Source organism: Glycine soja, chromosome 2 (assembly GCF_004193775.1).
Source record: "Glycine soja cultivar W05 chromosome 2, ASM419377v2, whole genome shotgun sequence".
Classification (NCBI taxonomy): domain Eukaryota; kingdom Viridiplantae; phylum Streptophyta; class Magnoliopsida; order Fabales; family Fabaceae; genus Glycine; species Glycine soja.
Window position 1 is genome coordinate 49,804,413 of NC_041003.1, and position 13,604 is coordinate 49,818,016.

A 13,604-nucleotide genomic window follows, 5' to 3' on the forward strand; every position below is an offset into this window, starting at 1 on the left:
CGTTTTAAAATTTCTTAAGTTTTATATTTAATTTCTAAAACAGTACTATACGAGAGGTTTTTATTTTTCAGAATCTTTGATGGTCGAAGATTTTCATTTTCTAAAAAACAACACTTTTTAAATTATTATAAAAAATTAAGCATGGGTTAAAGTTGTCTGGCTGTTATCTACTACTGGTTTTTGAACCCTTTATCTATGATCTGTCCAGAAAGGTTCCTGGCTTGTTTGTTGTTTGTGAACTGCAGTTAATTTCAAAAAAATGGTATTGGTCCACCATTAACATCATTGAGTAGCCGACGAATTTTTCAAACTTTAAATAATGGTATTTGCGTGCCATTGTCTCCTATGTTATCAGTTATTCATCACTTTTACACAATTACACCCATCTGCAAAGACATATAATCCGATTCACTTGCACAAAGACAAATAGATATAAACAGATTCAAGACGGAGAACAATTCGTACATAAAATACTGATAAATTTAGTTTTGTTTCAATTCAAATTTATCATATCAAATTTGGTAGGTGACTGACATTAACAGTTTGACAAAAATTCTTTTCTTTGCATGAATATCTCTGCTCCCTGCAACATAATTTTCCTCTCGCTTTAAGTAAAGTTAAATATTTCAAACCTGTAAAGATAACAAAAGAGTTTTTTAAATATTCTTACCGGTTTATTTCAGCGTAAGATTATCACTAAAAAGACTAAATTACGCTTTCCACTTTCGATACTTAAATTACATCCTTTTTCATTTATTGTTTGAAAATATACATACATCTTCACTAAAAAATTATTCTGTGTTCTTAAAAATTGAGATAAAGAATGTAGATAACATTTTAAAGTCAATAATAATAAAAGTGTTTAAAGTTCACTTAATTTTCTAAAATATTTAATAATATGTATATGTTAAAAATTAATTGTTGAAAGTTATGAAAAAAATCATTGAAACGCATTTTCACACTTATTCATCAATTTTAAGAGGTTTATTTATGTTGAGAATAATTAAAGTGTAACTTATACTAACCTCAATATTAATCAGTGTTCTACCAAACACACTAGTGGATAGCAGCAAGGAAGCTCCCTTCAAAACAAGATGATTCACAATATGCGAAGATAATACTACATTAAAATAACATTTTTTAGATTAAAGTTTTTAGTATATTTACTTTAGAATTAATTAATTAGTATTATATTTTTCACTCATAATATTACTTTTTCAATTTTCAGGGCATCTGAATTCTGTCCCCTGACGAGTAATTGACAAATGAGCACTCAGCAACTAATATGGATGGCACGTGATGGATTGTCGAGTACGACGGTTCCACAACTTTCGAGACCGATTAATAGATTCCCATCATTAAAAAATACTAGTACATTAGTATTTTAGAACTCTATTTAGATTAATTTATTTAATATTCAAAATAATTTGCAACCAAATTTTATTTGAATTTTAAAAGAAATTAGTAACTGATCAAAATGAAACATTGACTTAAATACTTTGGTGTTTGGTTCAACTTTGAAAAGTCGAAATTACGTTTCTAAACAAATGCCAAAGTTGAACTATTGATGAAGATTTTTTCTTCCTATCTAAAACATGAGTTGTTAAAACAAAAAGAGTAAGAAATAGAGAGAAGGGTGGTGTCCGTTAGAAACAGGTCACAATAAAGCAACACAATTATAGCAATACGCGGGTATCCCTAGCATTAGCAATAGTAGCAATTAGCAAATATTAGCCGTTGGTGACCTAAGCATTATTTCACCAATAATGTCAATGAACAGAACATGTACCGCATATCTCATCATCATTCACGATCACACCCACACTCAAACACTGCCATCACTGTCAATTTTTTTTTCCTTTTCAAAAAGACTCTGCCACAGCCGCAACTCCATTTTTCAGTTCATATTTTAGCGATTTATTCAGCCAAAATAATTTGAAGGAAAAACGAGAAAGTTACGACTTACAACATTAGTACACAACTCAACCGTTAAAATGCCAGCTTGCGAATCAAAATGATAATTATAAGAAATTAAAGAGATAAAAGCCATTCAACAAAAAAGAGAGAGATGAAAGCCAAGAAATAATCATAATCGAGTAAAATTCTGTTTTGGGCTTGAAATATTCAAAATCGCTGGTATCATTAGTATATTTTTTTAAAAAAATATCATTCTCGTTGCGATTAATTTAATTAATTTTAAACATTAATTAAATGAACCGACATTTTTTTCACTAGTTTTCTTCTAATATAATCACGATTGTGACCGACACTACACTGCACACCTCTTTCACTGATCAACAGTCGCCTTAAATTAATACTTTTAAAATAAAGATAACGATTTTGATCTGTTAAAATTTGACATGACTTAACTTAGCATGAGAAGAAGTAAATTAATCAGTGTTACGTACATTACAGCCCCGTAGAGTTAAATGAAAGGATTACGACATTACATTGTAAGTTGGAACATTGGCATTGACACTGGCACAGTAGCAGAGTACATAATTAAGGAGCACTGTGTCTACCTTATTAGTCGGAATTGTGGCGAGTATCCAGGGGCAGGTCATGGTGGCCGGCGACGTAATCAAGGAGGGCTTCCCCGGCGTTGTGGAGGGAGGAAGTAGCGTCGGCAGAGTGTAAAGGAGAAGTCTTGGCGAAGAAGAAGACAAGGGCAAGGACTAGAGCTGTGGAGAGGAAGAGTGGCCAAAAATAGGTCAAGAGGGTCATGAATCTTGGGGCCATGATCACGAGAGAGAAGAGCATTGCCCCGAGAAAATGGTATCTGAACTTGACCACCTTCTCTGGGATCTCCATGGAAATTATGTGAGTGAGGGTTGCCTTTTCTGTGCACAGATTCTCTCAGACACAAGCGTTTGCTTTGTTTGTTGGGTTTTTTTATTTTGAGTCAGGGGAACACACTCGTTTTACACTCCCATAATCACCATTTTATCCCCCAGTTACTTTACTACTATACTAGCATTTTTCTTTTGGTTCACGTGTGAACCGTACTTTGCTCCGTAGAGTTTTTAATTAAAATAATACTGCTCCCATAATCTTCTTCTTCTTCTTTTTTTTTAAAGTTGAAACGGACAGAAGCTACTCGAAAATTATACCATTTAATTTCATATATTGAAAATAATGAAATTAAAGAAAAAGATTCTCTAACTTACTTCAAGAAAGATCATACGTTTGTGTATCCGTGGGAAACGGATGTCGATAACAAAAAAAGTTTGTAATGAAACATTTTTATTCTTTCTTTTACGCATTTAGTTTGTATGAGACCATTGGATTCGCTTCGAAATTCATGTAACGACAAATTGGATAGAAAATTAAACATATGCCCTAAACAATCTCATCCCATCTTATTAATAAAACTCTCTTATATATTTAGGATTATTAGTTGCAAATATTAAGTATACCAATAAAACGCAATAATCCTATTTAATTCCATTTTTACTTAAGATAAGTTAGATATGATCTTATAAAAAAATATAAAAATCATTCTATTACATTTTTTTATTGACAAATATTAATTATTAATTTTTTATCAATAAAAAATTTAACTTATTATCTTTTTCTTCTTTCTCTCATATGCATTGAAATGGTGATTCAAAAAACGTGACAAGTTTATGATGTTATGAATTGAAAGTGATTCTTCCTAAGCAGTACATCTGTCCTCAATTGGTGTGTACCTCACACCCTTGCACAATTTGCACTACAGTTCTCTATATTTCCACGTCTTTGAATTTATGAGGAAAAGTGTGACTGAAAGAATCATTCATGAGTCCTGAGTCATGACTTTGGCGGTGTGATAGTAGATTTGAACATTGGCTTGTTACCTTTTTCTCATTCTTTGAGCTTAGGCCTGCACGTGCTAGGTGTTGCCCTAGTTGCTCGTGATCATTTATTATTTTCGAACTATATATTGCTGCTATTTTTGCTGGAAAAATTTTACCCCTCTTTAGTTTAGAAAAAAGAAGATAAAAGAGAGAAAAACATTTTAAATTTAAATTTGAAAAAAATACTTTAAAAATAATTACCCCTCTTGAATTTTGTTAAGGAAATAAACTTTATATAATTAATGGTTATTATTGCACTTTTTCTTTTAAAGTATACTTCTTTCACTTTAGAGTTCTCCTCGCTTTGGAGAAGTCAAATTCCACCACTTAAAATAATCAAGATTGATTTAAGAATGATTAAGAAGGGTTAGAATACTAGAATGACATGCATATATACACTATATGTCATTAATTGAGAGCAAAGTAAGTTAATTTTAATTGTTACACATCTTGCCAAATTAATGACAAACCAAGTTGTGTTCAAGTTTACTTGAGTGATATATCAAATCAATAACAAAAGTGCCAATTGAACAAGATACATTACAGTCTACAGATAGACGAATCTATAATGTGTGGAAGTAAAAACATCGGAGGCCAAGTGACGAATAGAGATAAGGAAAGAACACGACACTGGGACTGCGGAGGCAACAAGGGACACAAAAGATTCGAGTTGGGAAGGAAGGAGTTGAGAGTTTTTTTTTTGGTAAAATATGACACTTTTCAATCAAGAGTCAAGAACTAATCACTCGAGATATTAAAATTATTTAAAGGAATTGAGATGATATGAAGTTATCATAAATAAGAGCATTTTTTGAAATATTAAAATTTATTGGGTGCACCAAGAAAAAATAAGGTGCCTTAAGTAATTGCCTAAGTGTGAATAGTATGGTTAGTCATAGGTATTCTTGCAATACAAGGGTACAAGATTTTTAAGAGATTTAAAACTGTTATTATAAGTGGGACTTTGACGTTGTTATTGCGTTGGTGTTGGTGCTGTCATCTTCATCTCTAAGAAGAAGAACAACAAATCAAGCAAGAAGGTGGACGCCATAGGCAACACTCCTTTGATGATTCGGATCAACAGCCTCTCCGCCGTTGCCAAGTATATATCTTTCTCTCTATGCTCCCTTCATTCTCTTTTCCAATTCCACTCACAACCTTTTTATTTATTTCTCTTCAGATTCTCGGCAAGTGCGAGTTCTTAAACCCCGGAGGCAGCGTCAATGACCGTGTTGCTGTTCATATTATTCAAGAGGTTAAACTACTGCTCTATATCTATTTATTTCAATCATTCACTTCTTCTGTTATTCACTGTTTGGGATGGAATGTCAATTATCTCATACTATTCATTCATTCATTCCCAATCTGATACACATATACATATACTTGTACCACCTGTATGATCAGTGCAATTATTCTAAATATAATTGTCTCAATTATGTTATTTACACCTAAGCATGTGTTTATGTTTACTTAAACACTTAATGATATGACACAGGATATATATTATGAGTTCTACATCAAGTGGCATAGAATAACTAGTTTTATGTGATATTTAAGTCATCAGGCTCTTCTATCTGACAAACTAGTCTTTTGGGTTGGACTTTCCTCTTATGCTTAAGTCATAACAATTTCACCCTTAAGATTTCTCCTACGATTGATTGCACAGGCTCTGGAATCTGACCAGCTACGTCCAGATGGAATTGTCACTGAAGGGAGTGCTGGAAGCACTGCCATTAGCATTGCCACTATTGCTCCTGCGTATGGATGCAGGACCCACGTGGTTATTCCGGATGATGCTGCCATTGAGAAAGTATTTTATAATCAAGCAAACTCTATTGTGAAATTAATATAGCCATAAATCTCTCTAAGATTTGTATGTGATTTATGATTGTCTTGTGTTAACCAACCTTCAGTCTCAAATACTTGAAGCCCTTGGGGCAACTGTTGAAAGAGTGAGACCGGTGTCCATTACCCACAAAGACCATTTTGTCAAATCGCAAGAAGACGGGCATCTGAAGCAAATGAGTTTGCATTGAAGCGTACAAATTCACAACAATTGAATGGCAAGGAGGACACCGAGAAAATAAATGGTTATGAATCTGATGGATGCAGTTACAGCTCTCTGTTTCCTGAAGATTGCCAAGGTGGCTTTTTTGCTGATCAGTTTGAGAACCTAGCGAACTTCAGGGCCCATTATGAGGGTACAGGGCCTGAGATTTGGTAGCAGACCAATGGAAAGTTGGATGCATTTGTTTCAGCAGCAGGCACTGGTGGTACTGTGGCTGGTGTTTCTAAGTTTCTTCAGGTTCACCACAACCCCCCTTCCTCCACGTTGTAGATGTTGTCGTTTTGAGTGTTAAAGTTGTCTGAGTTGTTTCTTGTTCTATGTTCTCAACAGGAAAAGAATCCAAACATCAAGTGCTTCCTCGTAGATCCTCCTGGCTCTGGTTTGTTTAATAGGGTAACTAGGGCGGTGATGTACACCAAAGAGGAGGCAGATGGAAGAAGACTTAAGAATCCATTTGACACTATAACGGAAGGAATTGGAATTAACAGGATAACAAGGAATTTTGCAATGGCAAAACTTGATGGGGCCTTTAGAGGCACCGATAGGGAGGCTGTTGAAATGTCTAGGTTGTTACTTACTCTTTTGTAAACCATCCTACTTTTCTTATTTTTAGCGATTTTTTGTTCTTTTGTGTCAAACTTGAAGAAATGATGAAATGAAGTGATACCAGACTGAATGTTTCACCAACTGTTGTTTTTGATGTATCAGGTTTCTTTTGAAGAACGATGGTCTCTTCCTTGGGAGTTCTTCTGCAATGAACTGTGTTGGAGCAGTAAGAGTAGCGCAAGCAATTGGCCCTGGTCACACAATTGTAACCATTCTCTGCGACAGTGGAATGAGACATTTGAGCAAATTCTATGATGCTGAATACTTGTCTCTGCTTGGTTTGACACCGAAAGCAACTGGTTTGGAGCTCTTAGGCATCAAATGAGAAGGTTTCTTCAGATTTTTGAAATTTTAATGCCACTGTCTAGCTGCTATATACTTGAGTGCTTAGTGCCTGCCTTGGATGAGAGTGGCCACCTAGAAGTTAGTTTAGTTATATTGATATATAGAAGATATTACACTTATTAATACACTGTTTTGGGGGGTATTACAGGGCTCATTCTTTGTTAGTCTTCATGGTTTATTAACTAGGCCAAGATCACCAAATTGTTGTAAACTAAATATATTCAATTCAAACTGTTTCAGTACGGGGATGAATTAGGCCAGCGGTCTTCGTTTTGAAATTAATGAAGCTGGAAATAGTGCACGGCAAAAATCTTTGAATACAAACCAATAATTGAAGTGTCCAATACAATCATATAATGAAATGAAAAAAAGTTTAAGAGCGTGGAAAATGCATAAATTATTTTAGTTGGACAGTTAAAATATATATTGTGATGACATGACATTCAAATTGGAGGTTAATGATTAATATAAAAACTTGCATTCGAAATAATCTTTAATAACTTTTAAGATAATTATTATAAAAATTTTAAAAAATTATCATACATGATATTAATGTTTGGATGATTTTTTTTTTTTGTGAAATATATAAAACAAAGGCCTAAAAGGCTCTAGGAAAACCCACTTGCTAAATCAGCTCTCAACTCAATAAATAAAATTAGGAGCAAAAGAGAAAAATCGGTAGTAAACTTCTTCCATCAAAGCATGTTTTGGTTTCTTTTTATTGAAACCCATATACATTTTAAATCAGTAATAATGACAATTTGTACAATTGAGGTTCATTCACAATTTGATAATTGTATCAAAATGAATCTAACATTTACATGTGATCATTGTTCATTTATCATTTAATTCTTGTTGAATGAATAACAATAACTCCTGTTTGAAGAACACGATTTGATCCTTTGATCCAAATAAGGTGAACTTAGCTCCTTAATAACTCCTGTTAAGCACGATTAACTTTGAGGCACAAGACCTTTATTATCAAAGGACTAACTCATGATAAATTTATTGTCAGAGTACATGATCTGAGACTTGGGTCTTTGAGAGATGACATCAAACTGTGTAACAAAAGGTGCTTATGTTGACAATCTTGAAGAATAAAATAGCTAAAAAAAATCTCCAATGCCATTTCTATAATGCCAAATGTCTGTGGGAAGACATTACCTCCTCTCAAATTCAGATTCTTGGCAATGTGGATCTAACCAATCCTTGGTTGATTCCTTTGCATTGTTGATGCATAATTTTCCCCCACCCACAAGCTCCCTCAGGTTATCCACCTTATTCTCCCTGCCCGTCCCACTAATTCTCTTGTCAGCTTCCTTCAGTTTTTGCTTGAACTTCTGCTTCCGGTTGGATGAATTTAGCTCTTGCTGTTTTGCTAGGGAAGGAGGCGCTCCATGTGGGCCCAAATAGATGTTTTCTTCCTTCTTAGCCTAAACACAAACAAATATAGTTAGAATATATACAATGTCTTCCCAGAAGTTATCAACATCTAATCTAAAACCTGAAAATTATATGGTCTCTAGTATAAGAAAATTTTCTTTAGCTGACCTGTGCTGCAGAATTAGAAGATTCTACATCATGTACATGAGGTTTATTTTGATCTGAATCTTCAATTCCCAAACTTGGAATCACAAATCCATCAGTGTCTACATAAAAAAGTCCAACCATTCAAGATCAAAAGCAAAAAAGCTAATTTTTGTCCCCAAAGAACCCATCCCAACATTGCTAAATAGAAAGTGTTAAGAATCAAGATACATGCATTCATAGCAAAACATACAGCACAATAAATTGCAAAACTGAACTATATTTATGTATAAGTATAGACATAAACAAGTAAAAACAAACCTATATCAGTGCTAAAATTCTCTGTATGCTAGGACATTATGATTCCTACCCTAAATAAATACCTCTAATTTACATGAAAATCAAACAGTGTTAAAATTTGAATCAGCTGAATATCAAATTAAGCTGGAACAATATGCATTCCACACGGATGTGAAGCACCGAGTGCCACAAGCAATATCTTCGGAAAATAAAATCCACATAACATGAGAAACCCACAAACAATAGCAGTGAATTAATTAATAACCAATCCTTGTCAAAATTATATGAGACCCTCATATATGCAATAAACAAACAAGAATCAATCTGAGACTAATACAGAATCTATCAGTATATCCATTCAATTCCCAACCCCTATTTCTCCCCCTTCTCGAGTCCGGTTTGTTCATTTAGAAACCAAAAGAGAAAAGTAACAAAAAAAAAAATCGAAATTGAAAGAAAAAATGGCATACCCCACTCGTCTTCTTGTTGTTCAATCTGATGAAATGGATCCATGGTAAACTGACGACCATGGATTTGAAGGCGCAGTGAGCAATAAGGCCCGATTGAACAGAGAACAACAAAATTTCACCAACACCAATCTTGAGAGAATAAAACACAAGAAATCAATCAATTTAGAGAAAGATGCTTTCTCGGTGGAGGGAATTGAGAGGACATTTAAACCCTAACGCTAGGGTTTCGCTGTGCACGCTTGGTTTGATCGCCTACCTTAATTGCCCCACCGGGCAGAATTGTTTAAACTTTAAAGATTGAAATGTAGTTTAGTTCTCCACTGGTGAAGGGTAGTTTTGTCACTACAATTCTCGAATGGGATTCTCCATAGCATATGCTTTTTTTTTTTTTTTTTCCTTTTTGGTAGAATAATTGACAGTCTATTAGAGACAAAGTTTCCCAATTGTTTATTAGGTAATTTTAAAATGTTTTTTTTATAATAGGTCATTTTTAAAAGTTTTTTTTTACTGCGGTAATTTTTAAAAGTTGCCCTTATATAATATTATTTTAATTCCAGGTCTACATTTTAGTTTTATATGAAAAAAATGTTTTTGTTAAAACTTTAATATGATATTCAAATAATTATTTTTCTTTCGAAAAAAACATTATAAAAAGTATATCGTTAAATTTAAAAAATAAAAATATTTGTGATTTAATTCATATTAGCTGTCAAAGTTGTAATGATATGAAATTAGATATTTACTTTTAATAATGCACTTTTGATTCTTGTTCCATAAATATTTTATATTTTTAATTTATTTTTATATAAAAATGTATTTTAATTCCTATATTAATGTATCATTTTTGTTTTGACTCCTACATTCTCTTTTAATATAGAGTTTACAATGAAAAAAATATATAAATATAAGGATTGGAATTTTAGTTTAACCTTATTCATTTCATCATATAAATTGGGAGGAAAGGGGTGTAAGAAATGTCAATTTTATGCATTAAATTAATAAGTGATGAGATATTACTTTTTTTTACTTGTATTGAGGAAAATGTACATAAATTTCAATTGTGATTATTGGTGAAAGAAAGTTTTGTTAATTAATTAGTGGTATTTTGATTTTCAGTTGGCCTCTGCATATTAAAAAGTAAAACTAAGAAAACTTTTTATTTGGCATAGTTTGATTCAATTGAAAATTGAGTTAATTTTTCCTTGAGATTCAACTTAAAATGAAAAAGAATGCAAACTCAATTAATAAAATAAAATTCATTCAAAATTATATTCACAAACTTTAATTGAAACTTGTGTGTAAAAAAAAGAATTAAAACACCTATTCTTTACTCCTTTTACGCCACTATTTCAAAAACCACTTTGAATTCTATCCTATCCTTATTATATGGACAACAAGGTGATAATAAAGTTAGATGATCCTATCATCCTCTTATTGTGTTACTCACTCTACTAGAATTGTCATTAAGTTAGGTTTTAGAGTGTTTCTTTGTAAGAACGTATTTTTATAGGTAATAAAAAAGTATAGTCATCAACTTTATACGGTCTCAAATACCACCAAAATCAACAAACAACCTTTGAAGTCAATATCAAACTCACAATCTTCTTGCAATATGGTATTCAATTATACACCTTACTCAAATAGAGAGAAAAAAATAGTACATGTAATAGGGTCGAGAATGTTTCCATGTTAGAATTTAAATTTAGGTTGAAGAAAATCCTTGTTATAATTAATGTTTTCTCTTCAACACAAGCTCAATTTTTAAAATTTATTTTTATCGTATTTGGTTTCTTTTATTGTTCAGATTCTATTCTAATTAAACACAAATTAGAATACAATCGATACATTTTTTAATATATCCTTATTTTTAATTTCACCATTATTTAATTATTCATGTTATAAAGTGACTACGAAAACTAATTAAGAGTGAATTATTTTAATTTAACTAATAATCTTAAATTTGAATATAAAGAATGTACTAGTATGTGTTAAAATTTATTAATTAGAAAAGGCTTTACCACCTTTAATCATCTTATTTGACTCAACTCCGAATAAGGTTATTAAAATATTATAAAGTTAGCTGTAGAGTACTTAAAGCGTCTTTATTTTGCACCAGTAGTAATAAATTCTTTTCATCATGACATACATTTTAAATGCAAAATTTATAATTGAGAATATTTTAGACACTTATTTAAATTATTATATTTTGCAATTCAAAACAATGGAACTCAACTTTCTGCAGAGTGGATTCACATAAATGGTGTTTTGACAGCAAATTGGTCAGAGGCCATGCTTGTTGTTGTGAGGGGGACGGTGGATACATGAATATGGTAAGCACATGGATTTTGGACTGATGGGGCGATGTATGGAGAATGAGCAAATGGTTATGGTCCTTTTTCATTGCAATAAAAATTGTTGGCTTTCCGAAAAAAAAAATGCACTCAACTTTCAGATATTAAGAAGTTTAATCTCACAATATTATTGCACAAAAATATTATTGATAACAAGTGCTAGCTAGACTTTTATAAGAACATAGTCAAGTGATATTGCACAAAAATATTATTGATAACAAGTTAATAAAATTAAAATATTAATAAATAAATCATGAAAAGTGCTAGACTTTTATAAGAACATTAATGATTAAGGAGTAGGCATAATAATCCACAAGATTTCCCACCAAGAAACACAATCAAAGTCACGAGAAAGCCAATGCGATGTCTTTTTGTAAATGACCTCTGTTTCCACGACTTTCTTGTCTGTTGTTCTCCTTCATTTTTTCATGACATCATTTCTTTGTGTAGGCACGAGCAAATGATTATGAGAGAGGGGATTAAGGCTAAGAATTGTATAAAAGAAGGTAGAAAAGGTTAAAAAAGATGACAGGGACATTCACGTTTCTGATTCTAGAAATCAATAAAAAAGATAATATCATTTAAAGTCTCCTACCAATTTTTTTGGCTTAAACATGAGAAATATGCATGTAGCCATCTTCAGTAATTGTCAGCTGTCGCCTATCCATATGATAACATTATTATTAATAAGTTGCCATTTAAAACTTGAACTATTCACCAAGATTTGATATGCTCATTGGACAGAATATTATTACAATCTGATACGTCATAATATTAATTGTTTAAGTTTAACCATTATCCATGTTTTTCTAATACCTGTCCTAAGTTTTGATGAATTTTTCTAAAATTACTCACACGCTTAATAGCATGTGTAACGGGTACAGAATCACTAGCAGTAGCACCATCCTGCTTCTGTGCTTCATAAAAAATACCCACATAAATAAAAAGAGACTTGTTCAGTAAATACATGAAGCAGTAGTTTTAGATCGATCTAATTAAAAATAAAATCTAGGCATCTAACTGTGTAAGTTACTGAACCCACGTCTTGCTTACGCAACCTCTTGAAACCTTGTACCAATTGGCAACTGTAACCAAATTGTCCTAGTAGCTGATATGTTACCTAGTGTGGAACAGGATAGTAATGGAGGATACCTAACGATTTAGTTTTAGTCTTTTATATATCTTCCATAATGGGGCCTCCAGTCCACTCCATTAAAGCCTGCATGAGCTTGAGATGCAGAAGGAGAAAAGGACTTGAAAACAATTACTTCTTCAATGCTCAATAAGAGCCTAAACAATAATAGAAAGTGGGTCATTATTACAGAATATTGATTATTTAATGTGCCTTTGTTAATTAAGAATTGTAGGTGTAGGAGCAAAGTTTTGTCTATCTGCCATCACACTCTAATTTCATTGCTACAAAAAAAAAAACTAATAAGAATTCAAACGTTTCTTTGATGTATGTGATGGGGAAAATGTCAAACTAGGAAAGTGTCTCAACAAAGGAACTTCCGCAAAGAAGTGTTGTTTTGAGAAATTTGTTGTTTCCTGATTTGGTATATTGAGTTTCTGTAAACCGGTTTTGTTTGGTTGTGAGTAAAATAGAGGGAGAAGCAAGGTCCTTCTTGTTCTTGAGTTCTCTTTCGATGAAGTTTGTTTTCTTGGGTTCGGTATCTTACCATGTGTGGTGGGGAGGGGCCAGATATGTCTGGCACATGCATTCGACAAGTCCAAGGCTTTGAAGTTGTAAATATTGTTGGAAAACAAACACCTTTGCTATGTCCCAAGAGAATCAGATGCAGATAATAAATAATAAAAGGTTTTGTGTCAGAAACACGGTTCCATTAGCACTTGCCAGTTGGATTCCTAGCTAGTAGAGTTGCTCAGCAGTGGAAAGGAACTTGATCTTTCAAGGATCAGATGTCACTAAATGTTACTCTTATCAGTTTTGATGAAAAAGAGCATTTTTTTTTTCTTTCGGTTCAGAGCTATGATCTTTTGAGTCTTCTTATTCAAAGTATGACCTTCCCTCCTTTGCTGCCTGTTTGACATTTTAGCAACTGGTTATACCAAAATAGGAAGCAGGGTAGGAGCTGAA

General features: G+C 32.5%; 2 protein-coding genes and 1 pseudogene across 2 annotated transcripts; 1 reads left to right on the forward strand and 2 right to left on the reverse strand.

Moving 5' to 3' along the window:
- Positions 1-2,346: 2,346 nt before the first annotated feature.
- On the reverse strand, positions 2,347-2,937 carry LOC114403143. Its single transcript, XM_028365928.1, has one exon. It carries the CDS (start codon positions 2,809-2,811, stop codon positions 2,527-2,529), a length of 285 nt encoding a protein of 94 aa, XP_028221729.1. The 5' UTR covers positions 2,812-2,937; the 3' UTR covers positions 2,347-2,526.
- Positions 2,938-4,404: 1,467 nt separating this feature from the next.
- LOC114377055 lies at positions 4,405-7,196 on the forward strand (annotated as a pseudogene).
- A 574-nt stretch (positions 7,197-7,770) lies between these two features.
- On the reverse strand, positions 7,771-9,456 carry LOC114403153. The gene is made up of 3 exons (XM_028365940.1): positions 9,156-9,456; positions 8,410-8,507; positions 7,771-8,291 (listed from the first exon to the last, which is right to left on the reverse strand). Exons 1-3 carry the CDS (start codon positions 9,196-9,198, stop codon positions 8,019-8,021), a joined length of 414 nt encoding a protein of 137 aa, XP_028221741.1. The 5' UTR covers positions 9,199-9,456; the 3' UTR covers positions 7,771-8,018.
- Positions 9,457-13,604: the final 4,148 nt, after the last annotated feature.

Coding starts and splice junctions, on each gene's coding strand:
- LOC114403143 (XM_028365928.1), bottom strand. CDS start 2,811: ATGGAGATCCCAGAGAAGGTGGTCAAGTTCAGATACCATTTTCTCGGG.
- LOC114403153 (XM_028365940.1), bottom strand. CDS start 9,198: ATGGATCCATTTCATCAGATTGAACAACAAGAAGACGAGTGGG. Junction 8,508..9,155: donor ACAACAAGAAGACGAGTGGG/GTATGCCATTTT, acceptor TTTTTTATGTAG/ACACTGATGGATTTGTGATT. Junction 8,292..8,409: donor CTTCTAATTCTGCAGCACAG/GTCAGCTAAAGA, acceptor GTTTGTGTTTAG/GCTAAGAAGGAAGAAAACAT.